This window comes from Protomyctophum parallelum (assembly GCF_964188405.1).
Source record: "Protomyctophum parallelum genome assembly, chromosome: 5".
NCBI lineage: Eukaryota > Metazoa > Chordata > Actinopteri > Myctophiformes > Myctophidae > Protomyctophum > Protomyctophum parallelum.
The window spans coordinates 31,641,093-31,658,185 of NC_139702.1; the positions used below are offsets into that span (position 1 = coordinate 31,641,093).

General features: G+C 45.9%; 1 protein-coding gene across 1 annotated transcript in view; it reads left to right on the forward strand.

Annotated features, from left to right (window-relative positions):
* LOC310858326 (protein sidekick-1-like) overlaps positions 1-17,093 on the forward strand; it is a gene marked incomplete at its 3' end in the record, with an annotated part of 358,338 nt that overhangs the window by 315,812 nt on the left and 25,433 nt on the right. The window contains exons 29-35 of the mRNA XM_083764434.1: positions 1,195-1,389; positions 8,024-8,225; positions 10,655-10,758; positions 10,929-10,999; positions 12,224-12,356; positions 13,051-13,107; positions 14,632-14,733. Coding sequence (XP_083620560.1) covers positions 1,195-1,389; positions 8,024-8,225; positions 10,655-10,758; positions 10,929-10,999; positions 12,224-12,356; positions 13,051-13,107; positions 14,632-14,733 — 864 coding nt within the window. The remainder of the gene's footprint in view (positions 1-1,194; positions 1,390-8,023; positions 8,226-10,654; positions 10,759-10,928; positions 11,000-12,223; positions 12,357-13,050; positions 13,108-14,631; positions 14,734-17,093) is intronic.

The window sequence follows — 17,093 nt, forward strand, 5'->3', positions numbered from 1 at the left end:
TGAGAACAGGACAGCTTTGACACGGCCTCCTGCTGTACCTACAAATCCACACTCCGCCCTGCCAGCGTGTGTATACAGTATGCCTCCCTATAAACTCACTTTGATTTAGTATTACCGTATTCAGTAAAGCATAATAAACATAGCTTTTCCAGAAAACTGTCAGGATGTAGAAGACATTTTATACCAATAGTCATATAATATAAACTCACAACGTGACGCATCAGACGAGGACAAAAAGAGAGAACATTTGTCATATTTTCGAAATGTTTTACCATCCATGGGGGTATACCTGGCTCAAAATATTTAAATGTGGTACTTTTGAGAAACAATGGTGTATAAGATCATGACGTAACACTACAGTGCTATTATTGTCCCTGGTGGTTTTAAACAGTGCAAGGATTGTGTGGCTGTTATCCAACAATGAGGCAGCTTCGTGTTGGTATATAGTTGGAATATAGAATCAACCTACCTGATGGGATTACCACAAAAACAACCAGATTAGAGCAGATTATCATCCTGACAGTCATATTAATACTGTCAACTGATCACCTACTCTATACATTCTCCATCACATACTCGTGTGTGTGTGTGTGTGTGTGTGTGTGTGCGTGCATGCGTGTGACCAGTGACCTGTGCCAAGTCTAGTCAGGGATCAGTGGGTTGTATACATACTGTATGTTTCTGTGTGCTTGAATGCGTGCGTGTGTGTGTGCGTGCACTGTGAAGGCGTTGGTGTAATTACATGGCCGGGTGCACGCGAGACACACGGACGGACACAAGTCATATATACACCACAGGTCACAGCCAAGGGTACATGGACAGGTGTGTGTGTGTGTGTGTGTGTGTGTGTGTGTGTGTGTGTGCGTGCGTGCGTGCGTTGTATAAAAAAGTGTACACTTGAGTAATACAGTGGATGCAGAGAGAGGGGGATTCTGAGGTCTCCATACAGCGATGATTATATAACAACAACAACACCACAAAAACAATAATTTCAATAAATGATTGCCCTGCAGTTCCAAGTCTTCCAGCAACATCCTGGAATTGGTTTTTCATAGAGGTGCAGGTGTGTGTGTGTGGGTGTGTGCGTGCGTGCGTGCGTGACATTGAGTAAGCCTGAGAGCTGAAGTGCACACAGACGCACAAACAAAGACCCAACGTTAACCTTCTCTCTCCTCCTGCGTTCCCACCCACCAGGGTACCAGATCTCCTACAGACTGGACAGCGGGGACCCCCAGCGTTGGACCACGGTGGAGGTGGGCTCCACTGGCCGTCAGTTCACGGTGACCGGCCTGTCCCCGGAGCACACCTACCTGTTCAGGCTGACCGCTCGCACCTCCCTGGGCTGGGGAGAGTCCCAGGAGGCCCTGGTCATCACCACGGAGCGGAGAGGTACGTGCAAGCATACACATGCACCTGCACATACTGTACATACTGTGTGTTTGGGATGGGACATTTAAACGCTTAACTGTACAAGAAAATCACTATCCATTTGCAACTATTAACCAAAGTTTTAAATTAACCCATTTTGACCTGAGATCCTAAAAATGTTTTAGTTTTCTGAAAAAGCTATGTTTCTATGTCAGTCGTTCTTCGATTTTTCAAAAATAGCAGACCTACAGGCTCGTAGCGCGCCACTCGGTGGCGCGCTATGAGCTTGTAGATCTGCTATTTTTCAATAGCACCAAAAGGGGTTCCCGCCCAGAATGGGTTAACTAATTTTTTTTCATATTTAATCATATATGGAACTTTTTGGGGGTCATCGTCAATAGGCCCAAAAGTGTGTGTTATTTTCCGTTTTCTTCTTTTCTCCTCTTAGACCCACTAAACTTACATCCCTGTTCAGTAAACAGAACACCGGTGTGTGTGTGTGTGTGTGTGTGTGTGTGTGTGTGGGCCACTGGGGCTCCCTTCAAACAGCTTCACACATACACAGATTGGGACAAAAAAAAAATCTGTAATGAGGTTCCGTCTTTGTTAGTTTTTTGCTTTAATCCTTGCAAAACCGAAACTACCAAAAGTAAGCGGTTCAAAGGCAAGACGTGACAGATTTTTGTGCCAAGTTTGGAGGCAATTATGGGACAACTAGTCTACTAGGAGAGGCACTCTGAACACACACAAAAACCTCCCTTTTCTAGTATGTAAGTATAGCATAAGACTGAATCACATATTGATTCCTTTATAGCAGCATTATGAAGCTCTGTTTAATTGTGTTAAAAGTGAGCCTTACCATGTAGGCAAAATAGAAGAAGAAAGCACTGTTTTTAACACTCACAACGTCTCTAATGTCATAAGGCAACTTGCTGATAGAAAAGCCTGGACAATATCACTGTAGAGCATGTAAAGCTGGCCGGCCCCAGATTGCCAGTGTTGGAAGTAAAGATAACTACAGACCCGTAGCTCTTGCTAGTATAATGTCCAAAGTCCTAGAAAAACTACTCCTTGACAGATTAAGTGTATATATAACCACCACTGACATTCAGTTTGGCTTTAACGCACTTTTGGTGTTTGAGCATTATGTTATACTTTAGCTATTGAAAAATAGCAGATCTACAAGCTCATAGCGCAGCACCGAGTGCCGCGCTATGAACTTGTAGGTCTGCTAAAAAAAAATTATCGTGAAAATGTGCCTCAAATCTTTGAATATATTCTTTCAGAGTTTCAGTTTTTAACTAAAATCTTTGCTTTCTGGAGGTCCCTGGAACAACATATTTTCAGATTTTCAGGTCGGCGGCATATTATATCATTTTAGGAGTCCTTGACATAAAATATTGAGAACCACTGATATAGAAACATGAGGTTTTTCAGAAAAAGAAACACATTTCAAAAAGACATTTTTAAAATGTTGACGTCAGGCCTAAATGGGTTAAGTGTATATATAACCACCACTGACAATCAGTTTGGCTTTAAGCCCAAGCATCGTACGGATTTATGCATTTATGCTCTGAAAGAAGCAGTGGAAAATTACATATAGAAGGCAGGGCTCTACTATGCTTGTTGGATTCATTGATGCATCCAGAGCTTTTGATCGTTTACAACATCATTACAAGCTTTTTAATAAGCTTAAGCTTAGGGGTGTGCCTATAGCTGCTGAATACGCATTCTGGTCTACTGGTATGCTAACCAGAAAATGCAGGTCAAATGGGGGAGCACATTATCCACCTCCTTTCGGGTGGGTAATGGTGTCAGACAGGGGGGGGACGGCCTGCAGCAGAACAGGTTGTATATGATTGGAGACACCCTAATAAATCATTTTATGTATTCAGAATACTGTACCACACTTTCCCCCCCTTTGTCAGCCATAGATTAGATTTATACATGAGTGTTTTACCTGTGGACCTGACCAGTCCAGAAACGCCTCTGTTCTATACAAGCTCACCGAGTGGCGCGCTACGAGCTTGTATAGGTCTGCTATTTTTGAAAGACCGTGAAAATGAGGCACAAATCTTTGAATAGATATTATTTCTGAAGACTTTTTTATTTCTTTCGACGTCAGGCCTCCACTCATTGATGGCACTGCGTGTCTTGTTTGGAGAGGTATTCGCTCTGTGAGTTGTTTTCATCAGATGACTGACTGTATGATGTATTGCACACAATATTGTGTGTACGCAATAAGGCATTCATCGTTAAAGTATGGGTCAGAGTACCAAAAGCATCACGAAAGTCCAGGAAGACAGAATATAATTAGCAAGAAAATATCAGTTTGAAAAAAAAAAACCCTATCCCGATTTTGAGACAAAATCCATTAATTTACCCCTTGTCTGTTGATGTCTGTCTTCCAGGACACACAGGACAGGATACATTTTATGAACACTGAGTAGATGGTGGGTAGGATTGAGAGAAATGCCTCTCCATGGTGATGGATTATCGGGTATAATTATTGTCTTTCTTTGGGGGGTGATACCGATATTGCAGGCGTCATTGCGACATACAGGCGTCATTGCTCCTTTCCAGGACTCAGGCACTGTCTTATTATCCAAGCAGATGTAAAAAAAAAAAAAAAAAAAAAAAAAAAGATGATGTAAATGTTTCACAAAGCCACAAGAAGTCTTGTGGCTTTCATAATGTGACTCCATGTTACCAACTAGCCCTGTCATTATAAAACTCTGTTCTACTTCATGAAGAGAAAAGTGGAGAGGTGTCAGGAAAGTTCGCCTGGGTTGAGCTGGTTGCAGGCTATCATTATTCCAGGGTGGTGATGCGAGCGGGTCACTGATCAATGCTCGAGCTGTGACATTTATTTTGCAATATCAATGTGGCAAATTTTTTCATTTAACCCATTTCGGACGGGAACCCCTTTTGGTGTAAGCATTGTTATGCTTTAGCTATTGAAAAATAGCAGATCTACAAGCTCATAGCGCGCCACCGAGTGGCGCGCTACGAGCTTGTAGGTCTGTATTTTTGAAAAATCGAAGAACGACTGACATAGAAACATAGCTTCTTCAGATAACTGTCATTTTTAGAATCTGATCTCACGTCAGAATGGGTTAAAATGATCTGGATCGCGTTTGATCTTCTGTGTTGCCACCGGAAAATGAGCCCTATTCCTGCTCAGTCATCTGTGGTGCTCCCGGGTCGCGCCAGGTCTGAATTATGTCTCGTACACCAAACATAATTGCATCTCGAAGCAATTATTATGCAGCGGAAGAAGATGGACTCTCTGAACCTTCAGGGGTTTGGTTTGTTGGAGAGGAAAACTTTCTTAGGATCCGCGCGTCGCTCTTTCAGCAGCACGACCGACGCCTAGCTGGCTTTCCACCGTCCTCGGCTCACTGTCGTATAAGGTTCTTAAAAAAACACACCGCTCAATAACTTAACCAGGCGTATCCGTTCTCCTGACTCAGGAGAACGGATGCGAGGCGAAGCGCCTCTCAAGCAAGTTGCCTGGTGTTAAGTCAGACTCTAAAAGCCCTCTCGCTGTCCCAGAAGGCCGTGCATTGTTCCTCTAGACTACACACACACACACACACACACACACCCCCCGATATAGGATTTGATATACTACAGTATCCCTTTCGCCATGGTGAAAAAAATGCTTACTGAGAAAACTTACTTTGATGTAACACCCAATCTTACTGCTTTTGGACACAATCCCCTAGAGTGACAATCCCCCCCACTCGATGTCTGTGAGCGAGCATGTAACGCGCACGCACGCACAAACGGCACACACACACACACACACACACACACACACACACACACACACACACACACACACACACACACACACACACGCACGCGCGCGCAGCCATATTTCACTTTGAAATAACACACATCATCTGGTGAAGCTCCGCTCAAGGTTCCCGTCATCATTACTGCTCACATGACGTCATTTTGTTTTTCCTACGCTGGATGAAAATATGTCCACTGGTCGTCAGCTATAGTGTTGACACTGCTGTTGAACTTCCATTGAAGTGGACTTGTCAGAATATAAGATCCCTGCTTTAAACAAGCAGGTTCCTATATTCATAATCGTTATGTTTGACATTTCCTGCCCTAATTTGGTCGCCATTTTATTGTCAATTTCCGCTGGAAATTGTTCAATAAAGCCGTCAATATAAAAGGTGGATATAAGTATTGTCAGTTGATAATACTATGGCGCCGCACATGAAGCCACGTGCTTCGAGCTTGTATATCTGCTATACTTCTGCTAAGTTTGTACAAACAGTTTTGGAAATGAATATGAAATAATAAATACATAATACATTTGGGAGTTGCAGCGAGAGAGAGAGAGCAGTAGGAGTAGTGATGATGAAGAGAGGAGGGGGGTAAGGAGAGAGCACTGATGTGTCCTTGAGCGAGACCTAAATGCTCCCGTCTAGCAGCCTTGTGTGCACCCAGCAGTGTGTGAGGCGAATATACAGTAATGGACGCCGTATAAAGCACTTTGGATAAAAGGTGCTACTGTACAGTATATACTGTACTAATACATACCATGGAAACATAGAGAGGGGAGCAGACCGATACTGTGGTGTAAAATGACTTGTGATGAGATGAATGACGGTGTGTCTTGTGTGTGTGTGTGTGTGTGTGTGCGTGTGTGTGCGTGTGTGTGTGTGTGTGTGTGTGTGTGTGTGTGTGTGTGTGTGTGTGTGCGCTCGCAAGGACGTATTTCGAGCACATAAGTGCAGATTAATTAAACGTCAGAGGGAATCAATAATGCTTTTATTTCTGGGAACGGTCGATAACCTGACGCCCCTGGAATTAAACAATTAGTCCTTTCTCTCTCTCTCTCGCCCTCTCACTGTCTATCATCTGCGTTTGCGTGCGCACGTGCCCAGACTAACTTCCACAAGCGCAAAGAGACACACGCACGCACACACACGCACACGCACACGCACGCACACACACACACACACACACACACACACACACACACGTCTCATGTGATGATCCACGCTTTGATTCTGCTGTGGTTACATGAGATGCTTGATCTTAACAAATGTATGGATTACAGAGAACACACATGAGAACATGCATATAGAAAGCCCATGTCATGCCGAGAGAGAGAATGGATAATTAATTATCATTCCTCTGGGCATGTATTCATTTCCATATCAATAAGCAAGCACACTATCTCTCTCTCTCTCACGCGCACATGCTCTCTCTCTCTCTCGCACGCACGCACGCACAGACACACACACACGCACGCACACACACACACACACACACACACACACACACACACACACTCACACACACACGGACGGATGAATACTGTCCTCGGGGCGGTCTGCGCTCACACAGTCTTGGGGATGGTTAGCCTGTAGGCTGCAGAGCAGGTTTATTCTCTCTACTGCCATTTAACACCAATCAGTCACTGTGAACCATTGCCCATTGAAGTAAATACTCAAACAGAGCCTTTAAGCACGCTCCACAGTCCACAGTGGAGAGTTGACATGAGCCCATCTCTTTGGACGGACGCTATAGGCCCTCCAACGTCTGGCTTTTGAAATGACGTCATATGGCTGTCAAGTCTATGGGCTTTTTAATGTTTGCTTAGCAATCAAAATAATCTCCTGGAAATACTTGTTTTCCCAAGGTTCTTTTCACTGTTCAGCCTCGCTAGTTCTTCTCTTTTGTTACTGAAAATAAGTGTCCCTTTTCAACACTTCCTTTCATTGTAAAACAATCTGAATAGCATTTAGGCCTACAGTACAGAACAACACCTCCTTTCTCACTGGCAATGTTCTGAAAATCCACTGTCTTGCCAATGGCAGGACATGACGTTCTCAAATGGCACGTCTGTACGGTGTAAAAGGAATCAAATCAAAGTGTTCTGACGTTATTCAAGCTGCAAAACTAGTTCATAGACAAAACTCCAAATTATTTTGGGGGGGTCTCCAATTATTTTTTTATTTTTAATTTTTTGCTTTTTGCAACTGAATGGCTGGGAATGGAAATGAAGAGTTGAACATGTATTTTTTCATGTATACAATAACACACTACATTCATGTCTCGTAACGTGGCAGCAGTGAATCTGCAATGAATGAAAGTGACTCTGCCACACTAAAAGTCTAAGGGATGCTTAATTTCAACATTATACCAGGCGCCCCTCAGGTCACACCAGAGAGAGAAGCTTTACCAGCTTGCTTGCTAAAGCAGCTGCTCTATATGAACACCCTGTGGAATGTATATAGGCATTTCCTTACAAACCTTCCCTTCATTTCATTAGCCCACCATGCAGGGGAAAGGGGCGTGGCTTTACACATTCATAGATTAATATCAATAATAATTTGTAATGTCTCTGAAACAGTGTTCAAAGGAGTTGCATGCTATTTTAACTGCAGTTGTTTATTGCAAACGTAGTGTTTAGCTTGCCCCAAGCTGGTCTAAATTATGTCATTTTCTTTCATGTTTGCGTCTGTCTTCCCCTTCTGCCCCCCTGCACACGCACGCACACACGCACGCACACACGCACGCACACACACACACACACACACACACACACACACACACACACACACACTCTCTCTCTCTCTCACACTCTCTCTCTCTCTCTCTCTCTCTCTCTCTCCTCATGCAGAGCGTCCCCAGCCTCCCCGGAAGTTGTCCATCCCACAGGAGGGGGTGGAGTCTCGCAGGCTCCGCCTCCACTGGGTGACTGGCAGCGCGGGCTCCTCCCCCTTGAGGTACTTCACCCTGCAGACCAGAGAGCTTCCCGACGAGGACTGGAGCACCAACACCGCCGACGTACCTCACAACGCCACCGCCTGGACCGTGGAGAGGTACGCACGCACGCACGGACACAGGAGAGGAGAGGAGAGGAGAGGAGAGGAGAGGAGAGGAGAGGAGAGGAGAGGAGAGGAGAGGAGAGGAGAGGAGAGGAGAGGAGAGGAGAGGAGAGGAGAGGAGAGGAGAGGAGAGGAGAGGAGAGAGAAAACATACGTACACCCATACTAGAGCCATTGTTGGCTGTGATGTAAACAAGGTGCACAGGAGTTTTTGGCCTTGGTTTACATGGGTGTTATTTTCATATTTAGCAGCCATTAATCCATCCCGCACTTATCACAGATTTGTGACATCAAGGGTTTTCTTACAGAAGCCCATACAACTAGAAATAATTGGGTCATGATGACAACTGGAAGCCTAATTGGTTTTAAGGAGTATATAGTGGTTGTGTTTATCCACACTTTATGGAGAGGAGAGGAGAGGAGAGGAGAGGAGAGGAGAGGAGAGGAGAGGAGAGGAGAGGAGAGGAGAGGAGAGGAGAGGAGAGGAGAGGAGAGGAGAGGAGAGGAGAGGAGAGGAGGAACTCAAAGCTCAAAAGCCTACAGAACATGCTGTAGCATATACAGTAGCAGACAGATACTTATTTATTAATTTTGGAGGGGAACTTTTCCCCTTCGTCTCAGAAGTATATGTCACCCCAGCAGGTGGTGGGACTACTCTGCCTGACACACAGATATACACTATACTGTAAATACTGCAGGTTTCATCAGTTCACGACTCATCAGGTGCGCCCATGCACACGTACAGTATACCGTATATGTGCACTGGTGTCGCGCGTGTTTACACATGCGACACGGGAGACGCGCTCCCGTTGCTTTGTGGCGGCGGTGATGGCGCTTTTTGGTTTCTGCAAAACCAGCCGGGGGCCTGTTTTGAGATGATGAGAATTCAAACACCCTCCTCCGCCTGCAGGCAGAGTGGATCTGCCTTGACAGCCGAGCGGCGCCATGATGTCCTTATTGTTCTCATGCTGTTGTGAGCCCGTTTAAAAGCACCGTATGGGGAGCATATATATGGAGCCTGTTGCTCCGTCGCACACACACGCATGCACGCACACACAGAGAGAAAGCCTTATTGATATATATATATATATCCTTAACTGTTGTTTTCCACCAAGATGTTGTTGGCACCAAAACATCAAACCCCCCAGGCTGACATCCGTGTACACTGTGCACGCACAAGCGCACGCACGTGGCCTACATCCTCCCTGACGCTCTCACAGTGCTACTGGTTGTCGAGCTCCACTCCTGAGCCTGGTGTACCTTTGATGTCCTATTCCCTATACTACGATACCCACAATCCCACAGGGGACACTTCCTGTCCTGTCCTCTCGTTATTATACACGTTGAGTTTCCATCTCCTGTCTGCCAGACACTAACGTCTAGATCAGTGACGTCGGGGGAGGGGAGAGGAGAGCGGGGGGTAACAGCCTGGGGTCTCCAGGAAGACCTCATTATAGGTGTATTTTAATCACAATCACATCACACTTTTACAAGTAAAAAGAAGTGGGTAAAAAATGTTTTGTGCATGGGCATGGAAAAAAGGAAAGTTTGAGCTTTTACCACAAACTGTAAACTTATAAGTATATAAAGTGCTTCCCCTATTAGACAAAACTTTTCTACAAAACTGTACAACTAAATGTCCAAAAAAAAACCAACATATTTACACATTGTACCCGAGATAAGATATACAGTACTATATATATAATATACATACATACCGAGATGCAGCTGGAAGCCTCTCGTTATTTTAAATAACTTTGTATAACCTTATAACATTAACCACTCAACAATGTTTCAATTGGAGCAAACTGCCCGTGGCACAAAGCTATACTTGTTGACTATTAGCATGCATTAAAGGAAACACACAGCAAGTAATGGCGGCTGGCACTTGGACTCTTAAGTTGCTCTGGAGACGAGTACCTTATACTGATGAGCATCTCACCGATGTTTACGTCTTGTTCAGTAATACCTTGTTCACCTTGTTCAGAGGAGAAATGCAGATAAGGTGGCCATGGTATACTATAGCGGTTCTACACACAGCAGCAGCGTATTTATGAACGTGGCACATTAAGTGTTTCTTTTTCTTTCTAAGGCTCCCCACTTGTTCTTCCACAAGGCCACTGAAGGCAGCAGTATGGCTGTGGAGGAGAGAGAGGACAAAATTACACTCTGTGCCTTTACAGTCTGATCATTGAGCTGAAGTATCCACTAATGCCCCATTGTTTTCACTGAAACACTTGTGCACGTGTGTGTGTGTGTGTGTGTGTGTGTGAGCGCGCATGTGTGTGTGTGTGTGTGTGTGTGTGTGTGTGTGTGTGTGTGTGTGTGTGTGTGTGTGTGTGTGTGTGTGTGTGTGTGTGTGTGTGTGTGTGTGTGTGTGTGTGTGTGTGTGTGTGTGTGCGCGCGCGCGTGTGTTTCCACAGACTAAAGCCCTTCACGTCGTACAAACTGCGAATGCTGGCCACCAACGATATAGGAGACAGTGCCCTCAGCAAAGAGACGGACGCAGTCACAACTCTACAGGATGGTGAGAGAGAGAGAGAGAGAGAGAGAGAGAGAGAGAGAGAGAGAGAGAGAGAGAGATATGGCGTGGGGCAGGAATGTCAATAAAGCCTGCTTCAAGTGTCGTGTGATTTTTGAGTGCTACACAGAGATGTAATGTAACTATAACTGAAAGTGAATGATTTCTCCGTCCAGTTCCAGAGGAGCCTCCAGTGATCCTGGCAGTAAAACCGTCAACCACCACCTCAGTCCTGGTGCAGTGGAAGGTACACACACACGTGCACGTACACACACACACACACACACACACACACACACACACACACACACACACACACACACACACACACACACACGTTTATGAAGGGAAAAGTTACGATGTCGGAGAGATTGTTCCCAGTCTGGGGTTACGTGACCGTCCATGCAAACACAAGCTGAAGTGTTCAGTGTGTGTGTGTGTGTGCGTGCGTGCGTGCCTGTGTGCTTTCATCCGGCGCTGTCCAGGGTGCTGAACTCTCTCCTCAGAGAGCCGTGGAACCGTTCCATTAGACAGGGCTGTCACGGTTCTGTTTTTCGAAACGATTCTCAGTTCAACAAATCGATTCTCGTTTGTAAAATGAACTCCCGGCGCAGTCCCAGTTTTATCTGTATTCTAATTCATGCAGTCATTAAAAATAAATGAATCTGGAGTGAAGTGCATACAGCCCGGTTATTTCCAACAGCTCAAGCTAATAATGATGTAATACCAGAGAGGTTTGGCTTGTAAGAAGTCTTGTCTTTGATGGTATCTTAACCCATTATGGGCGCGGAACCGCTTTTGGTGTTTTAACTAAGCATTACGTTATAATTTAGCTATTGAAAAATAGCAGATCTACAAGCTCATAGCGAGCTTGTGGGTCTGCTATTTTTTAAAAATCGTAGAAATGCGGCACAAATCTTTGAATATATATTATTTCAGAGCGATTTATTTTATTTTATTTTGACGTCAGGCCTAAACGGCTTAAATGAGGTGTAGTTCTATTTGACCACACATGCTCCAGGTGCTCTGGATCTTATTCTAATCTCCTATTGCAGGACGGTGCAGCTGGGCGTAGCGCTGCCCGCAGGTTTTACTTTGACCGCCTGTCCCCGAGCGCAGCTATTTATACACTGGCCGCGCGAGCGTGTGCGTGTGCGACTGTGCGTGTGCGTGTGTGTGGGTGTGGGTGTGGGTGTGGGTGTGGGTGTGGGTGTGGGTGTGTGTGTGTGCGTGTGCGCGCATGCTACAGTGATGTTCCGCCAGGCTGTCAATGGCCTGTCAGTCACCACAGCAACACACAGACACAATGGTAATGGACACACACACACACACACACACACACACACAGCAGGAGATCCTGGCAGACAGACAGCGAGCTGCTGGAACAGACTCACCATTTTAATGTTCTCTTTCTGTGTGCGTGTGCGTACATGTGCGTGCGTGCGTGTTTGTGTGTGCGTGCACCATGCAGCGGCCCAGTGATGACAGTGTTAACGGTGTGCTGGCGGGGTACCGCATCTACTACCGAGAGCTCCCGCTGAACGCCACGGCGACAGACGCCATGGCAACCATGAACAACACCACCACGAGCGCCGTCGCCACAGGTGAGGGAGTCGAGTCGCGCGTGTGCGCGTGTGTGCGTGTGTGTGTGTGCGTGTGTGCGTGCTCCCTCAACAACCACCTGTGATGCACACCCTTGAGCAAGGCACTGAAGCCCCCCAGCTGTTCCAGCGAGGCCTGATCTGTGACTGTAACAGTAACTGTATCAGACCGGTGTGTGCGGCGCTGTCACACTGACCTGTCCTGCACGGAGTGTACCGTACCGTACGTGTGCTACTATAACCCATTCTGACCTGAGATCAGATTCTAAAGATGTCTTCTACATCCTGACAGTTTTCAGAAAAATCTATGTTTCTATGTCAGTCGTTCTTTGATTTTTCAAAAAATAGCAGACCTACAAGCTCGTAGCGCGCCACTCGGTGGCGCGCTATGAGCTTGTAGATCTGCTATTTTTCAATAGCTAAAGCATAACATAATGCTATAACACCAAAAGGGGTTCCCGCCCCAAAATGGGATAATTGACTTCATCATTGCTTTTCAATGGGTCGCATCCAAGCTCCACTGAGCCAGATAAACCTATTCAAACATGAAACAATTTTAAAAGTGATTTCCTTCCGTCATCAGACGGAGTCTCTTGATTGAACGGCATGATAATGGTGACATCCACTGTTAAACCTAATTGATTTATTGATTCTCTCTCCCGTTGCACCTGTGTCTCTCTCTCTCTCTCTCCTGCAGCCGAGAGCACCTTCAAGACGGCGAGCAGCGCCTCGCTGACAGAGTTTGAGTTGACACGTGAGTGCTTTATGATGGAACTGTTATAGGCCAAAGCCAAACGAAGGACCACGAGGTTGAAGAATGTTAATGATTCCATGTTTAATATGCACACACGGTGATAATGGCTCTATACTTGGCAGGGTCGCTCATTGTCTGTTTACTGAAGCCAACGCTGCACCGAGTGTTAAATGGACTTAACGTCGTTTGCCATTTGGGGGTGTGTGTGTGTGTGTGTGTGTGTGTGTGTGTGTGTGTGTGTGTGTGTGTGTGTGTGTGTGTGTGTGTGTGTGTGTGTAATTCGCGTGGGCAAGATGGCGGATATCCTCTAAATGTGCACACACACTCGCCCGTGTGCGAAACTACTTTTAGCCATCTGTGTTCAAACAGTTCAACATTGAATGTGAAGTGTTTTCCTGTATCACAGCAAGTGGACCAGATGTTGTAAATTGTTAATGAGCGCATATACTTTGGTAGAAAGTCACATTAGACACAGTATGTGAAGCTTAATAAAAGTGGTAAAATGTGTGTGTGTGTCTGTGTGTGTGTGTGTGTGTGTCTGTCTGTCTGTCTGTCGTCTGTCTGTCGTCTGTCTGTCTGTCTGTCTGTCTGTCTGTCTGTCTGTCTGTCTGTCTGTCTGTCTGTCTGTCTGTCTGTCTGTCTGTCTGTCTGTCTGTCTGTCTGTCTGTCTGCGTGCGTTCGTTCGTGTGCATGCGTGCGCTTGCGTGATTCCTCTCTGTTATAACCCAGACATCGTTGACAGCTAACACACCAGATGTTGTTGGGGTTGATAGAGTCCAGAGATTAGAGATAGCCTGTACCTTTGACCACAGCCTAGAGGAAGCTTTTTATGACCAAGGTCATTACATACCAACCATCTCAGAGCTTTTAACTGCAGACTATTTGTTTTTATATTTGGCAGCCAAGGACAAGCACCCACAGACTGGTTGTTAGAGGGTTTCGTTAGATGACGAAAAGGGAGGCAAAAAAAAAGTCTGGCAAAGTACTGCTCTGCTATAATTGGCAGTCGCCACATATGGCGGAGACGCTGTTACTTATAGTCGTAGTATAGGGGGCGGCGGTGGATGGTAACCGTAAGGTTGCCTGTTCGAAACCCCCCCCCCCCCCCCCAGAGTCAGTGTCGAAGTGTCCTTGAGCAAGACACTGAACCCCTAGTTGCTCCCGATGTGCTGGTTGGTGCCTTGCATGGTTTCTGCTGCCATCGGTGTATGAATGTGTGTGTGTGTGAATGGGTGAATGTAATGCACAATCTCTGTAAAGCGCCTTGGATAAAGGCGCTATATAAATGCACCATTTAGTAGAGTACTGAGTGACCCTTTGCTTATTGTGTCATGATGAAGACATGTGGCATGCTTTTAGTGAACATGCTTTTACCCTGAACTGTACCTTTAATATTTGTGTCCTTGTACTGTACAGGTATGTCCTTTGTGTGGACATGAATACATTGTTAAAATGTGCGCGTGCGTGTGTGTGTGTGTGTGTGTGTGTGTGTGTGTGTGTGTGCATGTGTGTGAACTCACTCAGAGCTGAAGAGATTCAAGCGCTACCAGATTGTAATGTCCAGCTACAACATCGTGGGTGAGAGCCCGCCCTCGGCCCCCGTTGAAGTGTCCGTTGGAGAGGCAGGTAGGTGGAGTCTGAGTCTTTATAGAATGGCTCCTGATATTGCAGGTCACCCACAGCGCCCAGCGGTCGTACATTCCCAATTTCATATTTTAGTTTGAAGTGTCCTCGGGAGGCTGAGAGAGATAGAAAGAGTTGGTTTAAAACCGAACCTTTACAGATTATTGCTCCGATTACATCAGTCACCTTGGGACAGAGAGATCTCTCTGCACTGTCCTCTATACTGTTTACGCAACCCTTTCATCTGATCATTCAGTCTGTGTCTTTTATCTCTGTCTGTCTGTCTGTCTGTCTGTCTGTCTGTCTGTCTGTCTGTCTGTCTGTCTGTCTGTCTGTCTCTCTAGATAGATAGATAGAATACTTTATTGGCAGTTTAAGAAAATTACAGAAAATGACATCATTTAAAAAAACGCCAAATGGACTTAGACACAAAAAAGCCTTCGCTTGTTTCCATTGTGGTCCACTTTGTACTATACACTATACACATACATACTGTACAGACAAAACAACCATGGAACATAATCCTTATATATAAGGCTGGGAGCTATATACATAGGACAAGAGGTACCCTGAGAGAATAGTCCTGAGCATGGGAGATGGGCTATCCAGGGTCGGAAGCTAACTATGACCAGTGAGTGTGTAGATGGAGCCATGATTTCAGGTCTTTCCTAAATATTGCAATAGAATTTAGGGATTTCAGTGCTGGAGGGAGTGCATTCCACAGAGTAGTGGCTGCGTAGAAAAAAGCATTTTTTCCCATGAGTGTCCTGAAACTGGGTGGAACTAGATCATAAGGACTTCCTCTGGTTGAGTACCTGTGAGCATCCCTCACTCTGGGCAGGTAGCCCAGCAGGTACTCTGGAACAGAGGCACCTAGGATCTTGAAGACCAGACACAATGAGAGCTGAGATACTCTCTCCTCCACCCTTAGCCATCCCAGGCTACTAAAGTGGGCAGAGGTAAGATGAGACCTGGGGTTCAATTTTAGTAGTAACCTCACAAGCTTGTTTTGGGAGGTCTGCAGCTTTGTTTTCAAAAGCTTGGAGATACCTCTGTACCATGAAGTACACGCATAGTCAAAGTGGCACTGGATGAGGGCACCGGCCAAGGTCCTCATAGCACTGCTGTTGACATAAGGGGATATCCTGCCCAAGAAACGAGTTCTCTGGTTGACCTTTGAGATCACTTTCATTGCCATTTTTTCACCCGTGAGTTTGTTATCTAGTATAAAACCCAAGTAAGTGACCTCTTCCCTATTTGTGACCACACTGTCACCCACTCTAACTGTGAAGCCCGGGGACTTGTTGAGGTTATGACTTGAACCAAACAGAATAGACTCAGTTTTCCCAAGGTGCAGTGACAATTTGTTGTCGGAGAGCCAAAGACAGATGCAACCGAGCTCTGTGCTGAGTACTCTCTCGACCTGCGACTTAACTTTGTCCGAGACCAGGAGAGCTGAGTCGTCTGCGAACAAGAACAGATTGCATTTACATGCCGAGTTCATGTCGTTTACATAAATTAGAAACAGTAGAGGTCCTAGGATGCTCCCTTGGGGGACCCCACACTCTACTGGGAGGGAGGTAGACAGGGTACCATTCACATCGACCACCTGTTTCCTTCCCTCAAGGTAAGATCTCACCCAGTTTAACGATGGGCCATCAAAACCGATTGCCTTCAGCTTGTTCAGCAGTATGGAGTGGTTCACAGTGTCAAACGCCTTTTAAAGGTCCAGCATGACCATGCCGCAGTACTTGCCTGAGTCCACCTCACGTCTGATGTTATCTGTCAAGTATAACAGACATGTGTCAGTGGAGTGAGATCTTCTGAAGCCTGACTGGAATTCAAAAAGAAGCAGATATGAATGTATCTGTTCATACACTAGTCTCTCTATGACCTTTGAGATGGAACAAAGGATGGACACAGGGCGGTGTCTCTCTCTCTCTCTCTCTCTCTCTCTCTCTCTCTGTCCCCCCTTGCCTATTGTCTTTCTCTCCTTGCCTCCCACAGTGACACTGGCCTTGAAAGGATGAGTGGCATTGTGTGTGTGTGTGTGTGTGTGTGTGTGTGTGTGTGTGTGTGTGTGTGTGTGTGTGTGTGTGTGTGTGTGTGTGTGTGTGTGTGTGTGTGTGTGTGTGTGTGTGCGTGTGTGCGTGTGTGTGTGTGTGTGTGTGTGTGCGCGTGCGTGCGTGCGTGTGTGTGTGTGCACGCTCATTCATGAGGTCATCCATTTTGTAGTGATGGCCCAACCTTGTTTAACTTTCACCGAAGAGTCAAGCCCAGAATCCATTAGACAGACTGTGCAAATAACCCCCCCCCCCCCCACACACACACACACACACACAGACTGATGCAATAGGCCTACC